At 45.5% G+C, this 17835-nt stretch overlaps 1 protein-coding gene across 1 annotated transcript in view; it reads right to left on the reverse strand.

The window, feature by feature from the left end:
• The window catches only part of LOC132777575 (polyunsaturated fatty acid lipoxygenase ALOX15B-like), a 39889-nt gene extending 24817 nt beyond the window's left edge, over positions 1 to 15072 (reverse strand). Inside the window, exons 1-4 of the mRNA XM_060779934.2 lie at positions 14872 to 15072; positions 12866 to 12963; positions 3169 to 3308; positions 568 to 780 (exon numbers count right to left, since the gene is read on the reverse strand). Of these exons, the coding sequence (XP_060635917.2) occupies positions 568 to 780; positions 3169 to 3308; positions 12866 to 12953 (441 nt within the window). The 5' untranslated portion in view covers positions 12954 to 12963; positions 14872 to 15072. The remainder of the gene's footprint in view (positions 1 to 567; positions 781 to 3168; positions 3309 to 12865; positions 12964 to 14871) is intronic.
• Positions 15073 to 17835: the final 2763 nt, after the last annotated feature.

The following is a 17835-nucleotide window of genomic DNA, read 5'->3' on the forward strand; positions in this document are numbered from 1 at the left end:
ATCTGGACCAAACTTGGCATGGATACTCAATTTTTCCAAAAGGTTATGATTTCTAACAACTCCCTACTCTCGATCCCGCCTGCTTCTCAAGCACGGCTGGCGGGGATGAGAGATAGGGCCTTTTCGGTGGTGGCCCCTCCACTGTGGAACGCCCTTCCCACGGACATCAGGCTAGCACCATCTCTAATGGTATTCCGTAAAAATGTTAAGACCTGGTTGTTTGAGCAGGCGTTCGAATAACTAGTGCAATAATTGGTAATGAACATAGGAATGAAAAATGATTGACGAGTTTGGATTATGTTTTTGTGGATGAGATGATGGTGATTAGTTATTGTAATAAGTGTTTATTAATTGTGTGCTGCGCGGGATTGTTAACTGTTTTATATCTGACATTGAATTTCTTCTGTTTTTGTTGGTTGTAAACCGCTGTGAGTCGCCTTCGGGCTGAGAACAGCAGTATACAAGTAAAGTAAATAAATAAATAAATAAATAAATAATAACAAGATCATGCCTTTTCAAAGATCATAATTCTCCAAAACGTGATTCTGTGGTTGTCTCATTGCTCACCGTTCCAGGGATGAAGTCTTTCCCCCTGTTGTTCAAGGGTAGCTTGGGGCTCTCCCCCTTGGAGCCCACCAAGGAGATGGAGATAGTGTCGAAGGTCCCCGAACCCAAAAAGTCCCCCGTGGCCACACGGACTTTGTAGACCCCTTTGAATATCTGCCCACGTTTGATATTTGCCAGGTGGCTCCTCCTGGATTCTCCTGGATTCTTCAGAGGCTAAGATCAGAGGACAAAAATGTCAAGTGAAATACAAGATACTCACCTAACCAGATATTTTTTCCATGTCAAAAAAGCAATCCCCAAATATCAGTGTGCCGGAGGTTCACCCTCGGGGTCAACTATTAGAAGCACTGATCCAGTGATTAATATCATGGAGGAGAGAAGAACAGGCAAGCTGAACTGGTTTATGTTCAGTCCCCAATTGCAACTATAAACCAGATCCTCACAGGGACATCTGGGCGCCTAGGGTCAAAATGCCAAATCTTATCTCTCTGCTTTTAGCTGGAAGGTTCTCCTGCATACCTTTCACTTGCAGAAAAGAATACCTTTGCAAGAGCCGAACATCAGCCAGTCGACACCTGACCAAGAAGCATCTACTCTGTGAACTTAATGCACTTTGATGCCACTTCACCTGCCATGGCTCCATATTATGGAATCATGAGATTTATAGGGTTGTTGTAGGTTTTTCAGGCTATATGACCATGTTCTAGAAGCATTCTTTACTGACGTTTTGCCTGTATCTATGACAAGCATCCTCAGAGTTTGTAAGACCTTGCAACTTCTGAGGATACTTGCCATAGATGCAGACTAAACATCAGGAAAGAATGCTTCTACAACATAGTCATATAGCTTGAAAAACCTACAGCAACCCGATGATTCCAGCCATGAAAGCCTTCGACAATACATGAGATTTATAGTTCTATGAGGCAACAGCATTCTTTGGCAGAGAAAACTAAAGATACCTCTTGGGCCATCCAGTCCAATCCTATGAGGAGTGGCTTAAAGAGCTGGGCATGTTTAGCCTGCAGAATAGAAGACTGAGAGGAGACATGATAGCCATGTATAAATATGTGAGGAGAAGGAGTGAGCAAGGTTGTTTTCTGCTGCCCTGGAGACTAGGACGCCGAGCAATGGCTTCAAAGAACAGGAAAGGAGATTCCACCTGAACTTGAGGAAGAAATTTCTGACTGTGAGAGCTGTTCAGCAGTGGAACTCTCTTCCCCGGAGCGTGGTGGAGGCTCCTTCTATGGAGGCTTTTAAACAGAAGCTTGATGGCCATCTGTCTGGGGTGCTTTGAAAGTGATTGCCCTGCTTCTTGGCAGAATGAGGTTTGACTTGTTGACCCATGAGATCTCTTCCAACTCTTTGATTTTGCCAAGAAGCAGGAAAATCACATTCAAAGCACCCCCGACAGATGGCCAGCCAGACTCTGCTTAAAAGCCTCCAAAGAAGGAGCCTCCACCACACTCTGGGGCAGAGAGTTCCACTGCTGAACAGCTCCCACAGTTAGGACGTTCTTCCTAATGTTCAGGTGGAATCTCCTTTTTTTCCTGCAGTTTGAAGGCCATTGCTCGAATGCATCCTAGTCTCCAGGGCAGAAGAAAACAAGCTTGTTCCCTTCTCCCTATGACTTTCCCTCACATATTTATACATGGGAGGTGTAGTTAGACCTTGTCAAATTACAACTACCATGATTCCTTAGCATGGAGCTATGCCTGTCAAAACACTGCCAAACTGCATTGACTTCTCCTCACATATTTATACATGGGAGTTGTAGTTAGACTTTGTCAAACTACACCCCCATGATTCCATAGCATGGCACCATGGCTGTCAAAACACTGTCAAACTGCATTGACTTCTCCTCACATATTTATCCATGGGAGTTGTAGTTAGACCTTGTCAAACTACACCCCCATGATTCCATAGCATGACTGTTAAAGCACTACCAAACTGCATTAATTCTTCAGTGTAAACACACTCTTAGAAATTATTTTCATTCATCAATTTCTCTTTTGGATCTCTTCCAGTTGGTTTCTATAAGACTTCTGGATGAATCTGCACTACAGAAGTAATGCAGTTTGACATCACTTTAATTGTCTGCCATGGTTCAATACTATGGAATCCTGGGACTTGTAGTTTGGAGGGACTCTTACTCTCATTGGCAGAGAAGGTGAAAGATCTTGCAAAACTATACCTCCCAGGATTCCATAACATTAGGCCATTGCAATTAAAGTAGTATCAAACTGCATTGATTCTAAACTGTAGATCAGGCTTGGGTAAACTTGGGCCCTCCAGGTGTTTTGGACTTCAACTCCCACCATTCCTAACAGCCTCAGGCCCCTTCCTTTTCCCCCTCAGCCGCTTAAGCGGCTGAGGGGGAAAAGGAAAGGGCCTGAGGCTGTTAGGAATGGTGGGAGTTGGAGTCCAAAACACCTGGAGGGCCCAAGTTTGGCAATGTCTGGTGTAGCTACATCCCTTCTGTATCTTTCAGATAGCAACACTAAGTAGATGATTTTGTGGCCTTTTTGGCAGAGGAATCCACTAAATATCCTTCAAATAAATAAATTCTCACATATCTAAATACCAGAAGGGAAAAATACTTACCTGCAGGTCTTCTTGGAGAAGCACAGATGGGCTTCCTGTTCCTGGGAAACTGGTAGTCGTCTTGCATTTCTGGATGGCTACGGAGTTGGGATACCGACTCCTGAATAAAGCTCCTTTTTTCCAATGCTCCAAACTGTATGCTGTTCAGAAATGAAAGAAAAGCACCTTTTAGTTTTATTTTTCAAAACTCTCCTCCTTTTGGCAAATATTTCCTGGTTCAGGAAAAGACTAGTTTTATTGACTCGAGCTTGGAAGGCGACCAAGATGGGAGTGAAGATACAGTAGCTATTAAAAAGAAAGTATGTTTGTCAGAATGAATGGCAACAAAAAAACATCCTCAGGCCATGAGACCTTTAGATTCCACATTTGCAGAGAATGTATAGACCTTTAAGTTTTTTAGGGGGTGGTTTCAGCTGAGATGAAGGGAAGATAGCTAAGAATCATAAAATCAAAGAGTTGGAAGAGACCTCATGGGCCATCCAGTCCTTACTTACTTACTTAGGCGATCCCTCGTTGGACGAGTAAGATGGTCTTCCATCATGGGTTTCCTTGTGGGTCCGCATGTGGCTGTGGAGCCCTATTCTTGCTCTGCATCTTCTTCCGCAGTGAGGGCATTGGTTTCCAGGTGGAAGGTGGTCCCGGTCGGGGTTGGCTTGACGCGCCTTCCTCCTGGCACGTTTCTCTCTTTCACCCTCCACTCGTGCCTCCTCGAATTCTGCAGCACTGCTGGTCACAGCTGACCTCCAGCTGGAGCGCTCAAGGGCCAGGGCCTCCCAGTTCTCAGCGTCTATGCCAGAGTTTTTAAGGTTGGCTTTGAGCCCATCTTTAAATCTCTTTTCCTGCCCACCAACATTCCGTTTTCCGTTCTTGAGTTCGGAGTAGAGCAACTGCTTTGGGAGACGGTGGTCAGGCATCCGGACAACGTGGCCTGTCCAGCGGAGTTGATGTTGGAGGACCATTGCTTCAATGCTGGTGGTCTTTGCTTCCTCCAGCACGCTGACGTTTGTCCGCTTGTCTTCCCAGGAGATTTGCAGGATTTTCCGGAGGCAGCGCTGATGGAATCGTTCCAGGAGCTGCATGTGACGTCTGTAGACAGTCCACGTCTCACAGGCATATAGCAGGGTTGGGAGGACAATAGCTTTATAGACAAGCACCTTAGTATCCCTACGGATGTCCCGGTCCTCAAACACTCTCTGCTTCATTCGGGAAAATGCTGCACTTGCAGAGCTCAGGCGGTGTTGTATTTCGGCGTCGATGTTGACTTTGGTGGAGAGGTGGCTGCCAAGGTAGCGGAAATGGTCGACATTTTCTAATGTTACACCATTAAGCTGTATCTCTGGCATTGGAGAGGGGGCGGCTGGTGACTGCTGGAACAGCACTTTGGTTTTCTCGATGTTCAGTGACAGGCCAAGCTTTGTGTATGCTTCTGCAAAGGTGTTGAGAGTGGCTTGTAGATCTTCTTCTGTATGCGCACAGACGACATTGTCATCAGCATACTGGAGTTCTATAACAGATGTTGTTGTGACCTTGGTTTTGGCTTTCAGTCTGCTGAGGTTAAATAGCTTGCCGTCTGTCCGATAGATGATTTCCACTCCGGTGGGAAGCTTCCCATCAACAAGGTGTAGTATCATGGCGATGAAGATGGAGAATAAAGTTGGGGCAATAACACATCCCTGTTTGACACCCGATTCCACCTTAAATGGGTCACTTTGGGAGCCATTGCTGTCCAAGACTGTTGCCATCATGTCATCGTGGAGGAGCCGCAGGATGTTCACAAATTTGCTTGGGCACCCGATTTTTTGGAGGATGGTCCAGAGAGCGCTGCGATTCACTGTGTCGAATGCCTTTGCAAGGTCGATGAATGCCATGTACAGAGGTTGGTTTTGTTCCCTGCATTTTTCTTGGAGCTGTCGTGCAGTGAAGATCATGTCCACAGTTCCTCTGGAGGGGCGGAAGCCGTTCTGGGATTCTGGGAGGGTGTCTTCTGAGAGGGGCAGAAGGCGGTTTGCAAGGATTCTTACGAGGATTTTTCCAGCAGAGGTTAGAAGGGAGATACCTCGATAGTTTCCGCAGTCTGTTCTTTCCCCTTTTTTGAAGAGGGTGATGATGGTGGCATCCTTGAAGTCTGCTGGGATTTTCTCGGTCACCCACACTTTTACTATGAGCTGGTGGAGTTGGTGTGTCAGCGCAGGTCCTCCCTCTTTAAAGATTTCAGCAGGGATCCCATCCGGTCCGCTGGCTTTGTTGTTCTTTTGTTGGCTGATGGCATTGCTGACTTCTTCCAAACTAGGCAATGCTGCAAGCTCATCCCTGGTTTGTTGTTGCGGGATTTGTGAGAGGACCTCTTCGGCCACACTGGAGCTGCGGTTTAGGAGGCTTTGGTAGTGTTCTTTCCAACGTAGTGCAATTGACTTTTGGTCCTTCAGGAGTTTGGTTCCGTCTGATGAGCGTAGAGGCTGTATGCCATGGTTTCTTGGCCCATAGATGACCTTTGTGGCTTTGAAAAATCCTTGAGCATTATGGGTATCTGCCAGGTGTTGGATTTCTTCAGCCTTCTTTGTCCACCAGATGTTCTTGAGTTCTCTTGTCCTTCCAGTCCAACCCCTGCCAAGAAGCAGGAATATTACATTTAAATCACCCCTGACAGATGGCCATCCAGCCTCTGTTTAAAAGCCTCCAAAGAAGGAGCCTCCACCATGCAGAGAGTTCCACTGCTGAACAACTCTCACAGTCAGGAAGTTCTTCCTCATGTTCAGATGGAATCTCCTTTCTTGTGGTTTGAAGCCATTGTTCCATTGCGTCCTAGTCTCCAAGGAAGCAGAAAACAAGCTTGCTCCCTCCTCCCTGTGGCTTCCTCTCACATATTTATACATGGCTATCATATCTCCTCTCAGGCTTCTCTTCTTCAGGCTAAACATGCCCAGCTCCTTAAGCCGCTCCTCATAGGGCTTGTTCTCCAGACCCTTGATATTTGAGTCGCCCTCTTCTAGACACATTCCAGTTTGTCAATATCTCTCTTGAATTGTGGTGCCCAGAACTGGACACAATATTCCAGGTGTGGTCTATCCAAAGTGGAATAGAGGGGTAGCATGACTTCCTTGGATCTAGACACTATGCTCCTATTGATGCAGGCCAACATCCCATTGGCTTTTTTTGCCACCACATGACATTGTTGGCTCATGTTTAACTTATTGTCCACAAGGACTCCAAGATCTTTTTCACATGTACTGCTCTTGCATTTCGTTTTTTCTGCCTAAGTGGAGTATCTTGCATTTGTCACTGTTGAACTTCATTTTGTTAGTTTTGGCCCATCATCTCTCTAATCTGTCAAGATCATTTTGAATCCTGCTCCTGTCCTCTGGAGTATTGGCTCTCCCTCCCAATTTGGTGTCCTCTGCAAACTTGATGATCCTGCCTTCTAGCCCTTCATCCAAGTCATTAATAAAGATGTTGAACAGGACCGGGCCCAGGGGGGAACCCTGCTGATGGCACTCCACTCGTCACTTCTTTCCAGGATGAACAGGAAGCCTTGAGGAGAATCACCCTCTGGGTTCGTCCATTTAACCAATTACAGATCCACCTCACCGTAGTTTTGCCTAGCCCACATTGGACTAGTTTCCTTGCCAGAAGGTCATGGGGGACCTTGTCGAAGGCCTTACTGAAATCCAGGTACGCCACATCCACGGCATTCCCCCGCATCTACCCAGCTTGTAACTCTATCGAAAAAATAGAGTTTCCTTTAAGAAAGCAAAAGCTTAGCGTTGGTTGCAATCAGGTTTGAAAATCTCAGGTCAAAAGGAGAATCCAGACTGTAGAGCGTGGCATATGGAAGGTGTTTCTCAACCTTCCATATGCCACGACCCCTAAATGTGAGTAGATTAATAGGTACCACTCTGCCAGGAAGGTATCAGCACTCCATGTAGTCATGCCGGCCACATGACCTCAGAGGCGTCTATGGACAATGCCGGCTCTTCGGCTTAGAAATGGAGATGAGCACCAACCCCCAGAGTCGGACACAACTGAACTTAATGGCAGGGGGAAACCTTTGCCTTTACCTATGGTGCATCTACACCAGTGATTCTCACCCTTTCTAATGCCGTGACCCCTTAATACAATTCCTCATGTTGTGGTGACCCCCAACCATAACATTATTTTCGTTGCTACCTCTCAACTGTCATTTTGTTCCTGTTATGAATCCTCATGTAAATATCTGATGTGCAGGATGGATTTTCATTCACTGGACCAAATTTAGCACAATAGCCCAAATCTGAATACTGGTTGCATTGGAGGGAGATTGATTTAGTCATTTGGGAGTTGTAGTTGCTGGGATTTATAGTTACTCTACAATCAAAGAGCATTCCAAACTCCACCAATGATGGAATTTAAGCAAACCTGGCACACAGAACTCCCATGATCAACAGAAAAGACTGGAAGGGTTTGGTGGACATTGACCTTGAGTTTTAGAGTTGTAGTTCACCTACCTCAGAGAGCACTGTGGACTCAAACAATGATGGATATGGACCAAACTTGGCATGATTACTCAATATGCCCAAATGGGAACACTGGTGGAGTTTGTGGAAAATAGACCTTGACATTTGGAAGTTGTAATTGCTGGGATTTAGAGTTCGCTTACAATCACGGAGCATTTTGAACTTCACCAATGATGGAACTGAACCAAACTTTCCACACAGAACCCCCATGCCCAACAGAAAATACTGGAAGGCTTTGGTGGGCATTGATCTTGAGTCTGGGAGCTGTAGTTCATCTACATCCAGAGAGCACTGTGGACTCAAACAATGATGGATATGGACCAAACTTGGCATGATTACTCAATATGCCCAAATGGGAACACTGGTGGAGTTTGTGGAAAATAGACCTTGACATTTGGAAGTTGTAATTGCTGGGATTTAGAGTTCGCTTACAATCACGGAGCATTTTGAACTTCACCAATGATGGAACTGAACCAAACTTTCCACACAGAACCCCCATGCCCAACAGAAAATACTGGAAGGCTTTGGTGGGCATTGATCTTGAGTCTGGGAGCTGTAGTTCATCTACATCCAGAGAGCACTGTGGACTCAAACAATGATGGATCTGGACCACACTTGGAACAAATACTCAATATGCCCAAATGTGGACACTGGTGGAGTTTGGGGGAAATAGAGCTTGACATTTGGGAGTTGTAGTTGCTGGGATTTATAGTTCACCTACAATCAAAGAGCATTCTGAACCCCACCAACAATAGAATTGGGCCAAACGTCCCACACAGAACTCCCATGCCTTGAAGGGACTCACTGGCACGAGCCTCTCTCCAGCCTCACACGCTCTCCCTTGCCCCGCACATGTGCATCACGCTGCCATGTGTCGAGCACGCCTCCTCTCCCCTTCTCGCTTGGAGTCTCTGAAATAGCCCTCCCCTTGGCTGAAAGGCCAGCCAATCACAGCAGAGGAGAGCTTTTGGTGGGAGGACTCGCCATGTGTTTCCAAAAAGGAAGAGAAGGACAGGCTGCGCGATCTTCAGCCTTTTCTGCCAAAGGGGTTACTCAGACCATCAGAAATATATGTTTTCTGATGGTCTTTGGCCCCTTCATGACCCACCCCAGGGGTCTTGACCCCCAGGCAGAGAAACGCTGCTTCAAGATCCAGATTAAGGGAAGATAGAGTTAACAGTCCTTTGAGAAAGCAAAAGTGTACCATTGGTTGCATTCAGGCTTGAAGATCTTGCATCGAAGGGAGAACCCACACTGTAGAAGGAAGGCAGTTTTACCCCCACTTTAACTGCCATGGTTCAATGCTATAGAATCCTGGGAGTTATAGTTTTGCAAGGGCTTACCTGACAAAGAGGGTTAATGCCATGCCAAACTACAACTCCCAGGATTCCACAGCATTGAGTGATGGAATGCAAGTGGTATCAAACTGCATTAATCTTACAGTGCAGATGCAACCTCTGTTCCATCGTATGCCCAAGGGAGTGAATGTTTTTTCATACAGTCCCTTGACTTCCACACAGGTTGCACTGGTGCAATTACAAGAAAATTATTCCACTTTGCACCAACTATATGATAGCATTATCTGCAGGAAATTGCAGGCAATGGCAATTTAAACAGTCCTTAGTCCTGGATTACAAAGAGTTCCCTATTATTTTATCTTATCTTATTTGGTTATGGATTAAATCGGAACGGTTTTGTGTTGAACTGCTCAAAACAATTAGTGTATTAAATATGTATTGTGTCACTTTGATAGCTTAGTGGGTCTTGTTTACTTTTTTAATTTTGGCAGAAGGAGTGTTTTTACACTTTAGAATGAATGCAGTTTGACACCACTTGAACTGCTATTGAATCTGGGGAGTTGTAGTTTTACAAGATTTTTAGCTTGCTCTGCCCATAAGAGCTGCAGCCTCAGTAAACTACAACTCTAAGTTGTAGTTTACTGAGGCTACGTAAATCACAACTCCCAGCATGAATGCAATTTGACACCAGCTGAACTGCTATGAAATCTGGGGAGTTGTAATTTTGCAAGGTCTTTAGCTTTCTCTGTCCATAAGTGCTGCAGCCTCAGTAAACTACAACTCTCAGTAAAGTACAACTCCCAGAATGAATGCAGTTTGACACTACTTTAACTGTTGTTGAATCTGGGGAGTTGTAATTTTACGAGGTCTTTAGCTCTCTCTGCGCATAAGTGCTGGGGCCTCAGAAAACTACAACTCTCAGTAAACTACAACTCCCAGAATGAATGCAGTTTGACACTACTTGAACTGTTGTTGAATCAGGGGGAGTTGTAGTTTTACAAGGTCTTTAGCTTTCTCTGCCCATAACTGCTGAGGCCTCAATAAACTACAACTCTCAGTAAAATACAACTCCCAGAATGAATGCTGTTCAACACTACTTGAGCTACTAAAAATCTGGGGAGTTGTAATTTTACGAGGTCTTTAGCTTTCTCTGCGCATAAGTGCTGGGGCCTTAGTAAACTACAACTCTCAGTAAAGTACAACTCCCAGAATGAATGCAGTCTAACACTACTTGAGCTACTATTAAATCTGGGGAGTTGTAATTTTACGAGGTCTTTAGCTTTCTCTGCCCATAAGTGCCGGGGCCTCAGTAAACTACAACTCTCAGTAAACTACAACTCCCAGAATGAATGCAGTTGGGCATCACTTTAAGTGCTCAATGCTGTGGAATCCCGAGAGTTGTAGTCTGGTATGGCACCTGCATTTTTTGTAAGAGAAGGCTAAAGTCCTTGTGAAACTATAAATCCCAGCATTCCATTGCATTAAGCCATGGTGATTAAAGTGGTGTCAAACTGCATTCATTCTACCGTCTAGGCGTGCACCCAAGAGGCCATCCAAAATCAACATTTCCCTTTCTTTTGGACAATGACAGTTCTGATATCAAAAAATGAAATATCCTGGATCAACTTCAAGGCCGATGTCTCCTGGTTTCCTGTTTTGTCCCAAGATCCTGCCAAATGAACTCTAGAAAACCCCTGAAAACTCAGCATGAGAACAATCACCCTTCTCCCTGCTACGTTTCAGCAATTGGAAATCAGTTTGCTTTAAAATCGCAAACCTTTGAGCTAGTGGGAGACGCAGCACGGCACAACGGTTTGAACTAGAAGTGGATCTACACTGTAGAATTAATGCAGGTTTCACCACTTTAATTGCTATGGCAGAATGCTATGGAATCCTGGGAGTTGTAGTTTGACAAAGTCTTCTTTAGCTTTCTATTGCAAAAATTACTGGTGCCTTACCAGAGACTCTAAAGACCTTGCAAAACTGCAACTCCTATAGCATTGACCAGGTGCAGTTCAAGTGGTATTCAATCTAAAGACTTTGTGAAACTACAACTCCCAGAACTCCATAGCATTGAGCATTGGCAGTTCAAGTGATATTAAATCTAAAGACCTTGTGAAGCTACAACTCCCAGGACTCCATAGCAGTGGGCAGCTTGGGTGTGATCCTGGACTCATCGCTGAGCCTGGAACCCCAGGTTTCGGCGGTGACCAGGGGAGCATTTGCACAGTTAAAACTTGTGCGCGAGCTGCGCCCGTACCTTGGGAAGTCTGACTTGGCCACGGTAGTCCACGCTCTGGTTACATCCCGCCTAGATTACTGCAACGCTCTCTACGTGGGGTTGCCTTTGAAGACAGCTCAGAAGCTTCAACTAATCCAACGCTCGGCAGCCATGATACTAACAGGAGCGGGACGCAGGGAGCATACAACCCCCCCCCCCCCCCCCCCCGTTGCACCAACTCCACTGGCTGCCGACTTGCTACCGGGCTCAATTCAAAGTGCTGGTGTTGACCTTTAAAGCCCTAAACGGTTCCGGCCCAAGCTACCTTTCCGACCGCATCTCGGCCTATGAACCCACCAGAACTTTGAGATCTTCCGGGGAGGCCCTGCTCTCGATCCCGCCAGCTTCACAAGCACGGCTGGCGGGGACGAGAGACAGGGCGTTCTCGGTGGTGGCTCCCCGGCTGTGGAACGCCCTTCCCACAGATATTAGATTAGCACCATCTCTAATGGTCTTCCGCAAAAAAGTAAAGACCTGGTTATTTGTGCAGGCTTTTGAATAATTAGTACAAAACTGGTAATGACATAGGAATGGAACAATGGATGACGAATCTGGATCATGTTTTTAGTGACGAGACGCTAGTGAATGGTTATCGTAGTAATTGTGTATTAATTGTATATTAGATTAGGTTATTAACTGTTTTATATTGGTGTTTGAACTCTGCTGTGTTCTGTGTGTTGTGAACCGCAGTGAGTCGCCTTCGGGCTGAGAACAGCGGTATAGAAGCAAAGTAAATAATAAATAAATAAATAAATAAACTCAAGTGGTATTCAATCTAAAGAACTTGTGAAACCAGAACTCCCAGAACTCCCATAGCACTGACCAGTGGCAGTTGAAGTTTCATTCAATCCAAGAGCCTTGTGAAACTAGAACTCTCAGGACTCCATAGCATTGAGCAGTGGCAGCTCAAGTGGTATTCAGTCTAAAGACCTTGTGAAGCTACGACTCCCAGGACTCCATAGCATTGAGCAGTGGCAGCTCAAGCGATATTCCATCCAAAGACCTTGTGAAACTAGAACTCCCAGGACTCCGTAGCATTGAGCAATGGGAACTCAAGCGATATTCCATCTAAAGAACTTGTTAAACTGCAACTCCCAGGACTCCATAGCATTGAGCAGTGGGAACACAAATAGTATTCAATCTAAAGACTTTGTGAAACTACAACTCCCAGGACTCCATAGCATTGAGCAGTGGGAACTCATGTGGTATTCAATCTAAAGACCTTATGAAACTAGAACTCCCAGGACTCCATAGCACTGAGCAATGGGAGCTCAAGTGGAATTCAATCTAAAGAACTTGTGAAGCTACAACTTCCAGGACTCCATGGCATTGAGCAGTGGCAATTCGAGTGGCATCAAACTGCATTCATTCCAAAGGCCTTGTGAAACTACAACTCCCAGGAACCCATAGCATTGAGCCATGGCAGTTAAACTGGTGTCAAACTGTGTGCATTTTACAGTGGTGATGCACCCCAAGACAAGAGAAAAATATATATTTTTTCCAAATCTGAGCAATAGAATAAATATTCCAATGTGTAGCAACCTCCCCATAGATTTGCCCCCTTTGCAGGAGCCCTTCCTCTTGTTTTCTGAATGGAAAAGGCTGTAGAAAAGGTTAGGGATCATCACCTGTTTTCAAAGTCTTGTTGACATCTCTGGAGGCTCCGTTCAGGATCTTCCAGCGTTCCTGCAGCCGCCAGAAGGCCTTCAACCTCATTGCGTTGGCCCTTTAAGACAAGGGAGAAAATTAGGAATTTATGGTGTAGCTACACTGTAAAATTAATGGACTTTGACCGAAAATTAACTGCTATAGTTCAATGCTACGAGAACCTAGGAGTTGTAGTTTGCCAAGGTACCAGCACTCTTTGGCAGAGACGGCTAGCAACCTTGTCACAACAGAACTCCCTAGCATGGAACTTCAAGCGTTGTCAAACTGCATTAATTCTTCAGTGTAGATGCACCCTATATTTACTTTGGTCTTCACCATAAAGATACAGTTAAACACCATTGGCCACAATGGGCTAAGGCTGATGGGAGTTAGAGTCCAACAAATATATGGATCTGGCATGGGCAAACTTTGGCCCTCCAGTTATTTTGGACTTCAACTCTCACAATTCCATCATTTTACACTCCTCCCCATTGTGCTTTCCAGAGTTTGGACAAGTTCCTAATTCTGGACTACAACTCCCAGCACCCCCCGCCCCCCAGCCAGTACAGCCACTTAACATGCAGATGAATTTTCTCTTATGTCACTATTTCATGTTCTAGTTTTTGTGCCTTGTGGATTTGGGGTAAAAAATTGGTGGTGCTACAATTTCCAGAGTGTTGCTAGTCATACTGACTGTGCAACAGTGGGAGTTGCAGTCCCCCTACATTATTTCACACCCGACCCCGGGGGAGGGGGGGGGGGAGAATCCAAGATCTAGGGTGCAGTGGGAGTTCAAGTGGTATTCAATCTAAAGACCCTGCGAAACTAGAACTCCCAGGACTCCATAGCACTGACCAGTGGCAGTTGAAGGGGAATTCAATCTAAAGACTTTGTGAAACTACAACACCCAGGACTCCGTAGCATTGAGCAGTTGCAGTACAAATGATATTCAATCTAAAGACTTTGTGAAACTATATCTCCCAGGACTCCATAGCATTGAACAGAGGCAGTTCAACTGGCATTCAATCTAAAGACCTTGTGAAACTAGAACTCTCAGGATTCCATAGCATTGAGCAGTGGCAGTTCAAGTGGTATTCAATCTAAAGACCTTGGGAAAGTAGAACTCCCAGGACTCTATAGCTTTGAGCAGTGGCAGTTGAAGTGATATTCAATCTAAAGACTTTGTGAAACTATAACTCCCAGGACTCCATAGCATTGAGCAGTGGCAGTGAAAACAGTATTCACTCTAAAGACCTTGTGAAACTACAACTCCCAGGACTCCACAGTATTGAGCAGTGGCAGGTGAAGCGACATTCAATCTAAAGACCTTAGGAGACTAGAACTCCCAGGACTCCATAGCATTGACCAGTGGGAGATGAAGTGGTATTCAAAGACTTTGTGAAACTACAACTCCCAGGACTCTAGTATTGAGCAGTGGCAGTGAAAATGGTATTCACTCTAAAAACCTTGGGAAACTACAACTCCCAGGACTCCAAAGTATTGAGCAGTGGCAGCTCAAGTGCTATTCTATCTAAAGACCTTGTGAAAACTACAAGTCTCAGAACTCCATAGCACTGAGCAGTGGCAGGACAAGTGGCATCAAACTGCATTCAATCCAAGGGCCTTGTGAAACTACAACTTCCAAAACTCCGTAGCATTGAGCAGTGGCAATTCGAGCAGCATCAAACTGCATTCAATCCAAGGGCTTTGTGAAACTACGACTCCCAGGATTCCATAGAACTGAGCAGTGACAGTTCAAGAGGTACTAAAGTACACTCATCCTACAGTGTAGTTCCACCAGAGTTTCCCCAACTTTGGTCCTCCAATGTTTTGGACTACAACTCCCAGCATCCCCGAGGGTCTGGGAGATGAAATCCCCAACACCTCAAGAACCAAAGTTGGCAAGCCCAGCTCTAGATTGGCCCCTTGGGCTTTTCTCTCCCCGCAGAAAAGGTTGCCAGCTCACCTGTGGTTTGCTTAGGCTTACCTCTCTTTTCCCCCCGAAAGAGGCGGCGGGCGGGCGCTCGAAACAACAAATCCAGAGGCAGAGAAGCAGGCTCGGACGGGTCCCAAACGTGCAAACGGCGCTCCCTCTCGCTCTCTCTCTCTCCTCCTGCCTTTCCAAACTTGCTCCACTCCGCTTGGCTTTCTCTCTGCTTCCCTTTCCCTTCTTCTCTTCCTCTTGGGAGGAGCCCATCCAAGGCGAGGGAGTGGCTGCCCTGCCAAAGAGAGGTCACTCTGGGTGCCTGCTGAGAGTCTTTCGGAGGAGCTCATTCACGAGGAACTAGGGGTGGGTGCACACTGCAAATCTAATGCAGTTTGACACCACTTGGGATGCAGGCATTTACACTGTAGAGCCAACGCACCTGGGCATCTCTTGAACTGCCATTGACTCTATGCGATGGACTCCTGGGATTTGTAGTTTGACGAGGCAGAGAGTGCTTAAAGACCTTGTAAATCTACACATCCCAGGATTCCATCACATTGAGCCAAGGCAGTTCAAATAGCCCTCAAGATGCATTAATTATCCACTGTAAAAGAATCCTGACAAAGAGTCCTGGGAGTTGTAGTTTTACAAGGTCTTCGTAGGACATGTCTACACTGCAGAATTGCTGCAATCTGGCACCTCTATTGAATTGTGGGAGTTACAGTTTGACACCACTTGGGCTGCACATAGAACCAGTGCACTTGGGCACCACTCGAACTGCCATTGACTCCATGCAATGGACTCCTGGGAATTGTAGTTTGGTGAGGCAGAGAGTGCTTAAAGACCTTGTCAAACTACATATCCCAGGATTCCATCACATTGAGCCAGGGCAGTTCAAGTGGCCCTCAAGCCACATTAATTATCCACCATAAAAGGCTTAATGACATAGAGTCCTGGGAGTTGTAGTTTTACAAGGTCTTTGTATGACATGTTTACACTGCAGAATTACTGCAATCTGGCACTACTATTGAATCGTGGGAGTTATAGTTTGGTGAGGCATCAGCGCTCCAGCGGAGAAGCTTAAAGAACTCACCAAACTACAGCTCCCAAGGTGCCATAGCATTAAGCCATAGCAGTTCAAGTGGTATCAAGCTGCATTAATTCTCTAATGTTGATCCACCGTAAAAGGCTTAATGACATAGAGTCCTGGGAGTTGTAGTTTTACAAGGTCTTTGTATGACATGTTTACACTGCAGAATGACAGCAGTCTGGCACCACTATTGAATTGTGGGAGTTATAGTTTGTTGAGGCTCCAGCACTCCAGCAGAGAAGCTTAAAGAGCTTGTCAAACTACACATCCCAGGATTCCATCACATTGAGCTGCAGCAGTTCAAGTGGTATCAAACTGCATTAATTCTCTAGTGTAGATCCACCATAAAAGGCTTAATGATGTAGAGTCCTAGGAATTGTAGTTTTACAAGGTCTTCGTATGTTTACAATGCAAAATGGCTTCAATCTGACACCACTGTTGAATCATGGGAGTTATAGTTTGGTGAGGCACCGATGCTCTGGCAGAGAAGCTTAAAGACCTCATCAAACTATAGCTCCTAAGGTGCCATCACATTGAGCCATAGCAGTTCAAGTGGTATTAAACTACATTAATTCTCCAGTGCAGATCTACCATAAAGGGCTTAATGACATAGAATCCTGGGAGTTGTAGTTTTACAAGGTCTTCATATGACATGTCTGGTATGCTGCGGAATGACTGCAATCTGAGCAAAGTGTGGAGGCCAATTCAAAGATTCACACCTAGCTCCAACAGACAAGCGTTCTTTCTCCCACCCTGGACTTTCCACAGATATATAAACCCAATTTCCTTAGTTTCCAACAAACCTCACAACCTCTGAGGATGCTTGCCATAGATGCAGGCAAAACGTCAGGAGAGAATGCTTCTAGAACATGATCATACAGCCCGAAAAACCTACAACACCCTAGGTTGAATTAGCTGAGACTCTATGAGATATTCCTGGAGACTAGGATGTGGAACAGTGGCTTCCAACTACACAAAAGGAGACTCCATCTGAACATTTAGAAGAACTTCCTGACTGTGAGAGCTGTTCAGCAGTGGAACTCCCTGCCCCAGAGTATGGTGGAGGCTCCTTTTTTGGAGGCTTTTAAGCAGAGGCTGGATGGCCATCTGTCAGGGCTGCTTTGAATGCGATTTTCCTGCTTCTTGGCAGAATGGGGTTGGACTGGATGGCCCACGAGGTCTCTTCCAACTCTAAGGTTCTATGATTCCATTAATTGAAAATCTAGAGCAAAATGGGCTGTAGGATGTCTCACAAAAACAAAGCTTTTGCAATTTTAACAAACTTTTCCCATGTTTTTAATTACCTTGGGAGATGACGTTTATAACCCAGGATGAAAAAATGTATTACATAGTGTCATGCTCCAAATGCCTTAGTTACCTCTAGACTGGACTACTGTAATGCACTCTACGTGGGGCTACCCTTGAAGACGGCCCGGAAACTACAACTAGTCCAGATTAATAACTGGGGCAACTTACAGGGACCGGTCAACCCCCCTGTTTAAGGAGCTCCACTGGCTGCCGTTTATTTTCCGGTCCCAATTCAAGGTGCAGGGTTATCACCTACAAAGCCCTAAACGGTTTGGAACCCGCCTACCTTCATGACCGTGTCTCCCTCCATGAACCAACTCGGGCCCTCCGTTCTTCTGGGGAGGCCCTTCTTTCGCCCCTGTCAATTTCACAAGCTCACCTAGTAAGTACAAGGGAGAGAGCTTTTTCCTCCGTGGCCCCTGACTCTGGAACTCACTACCTCAGTGTTTCTCAACCTTCGTAATGCCGTGACCCCTTAATAAAGTTCCTCATGTTGTGGTGACCCCGAAACATTTTGTTTCATTGCTACTTCATAACTGTAATTTTGCTACTGTTATGAATCATAATGTACATATCTGATATGCAGGATGTATTTTTAAACACTGGTCTAAATTAGGCACAAATAC

Source organism: Anolis sagrei, chromosome 6 (assembly GCF_037176765.1).
Source record: "Anolis sagrei isolate rAnoSag1 chromosome 6, rAnoSag1.mat, whole genome shotgun sequence".
Classification (NCBI taxonomy): domain Eukaryota; kingdom Metazoa; phylum Chordata; class Lepidosauria; order Squamata; family Dactyloidae; genus Anolis; species Anolis sagrei.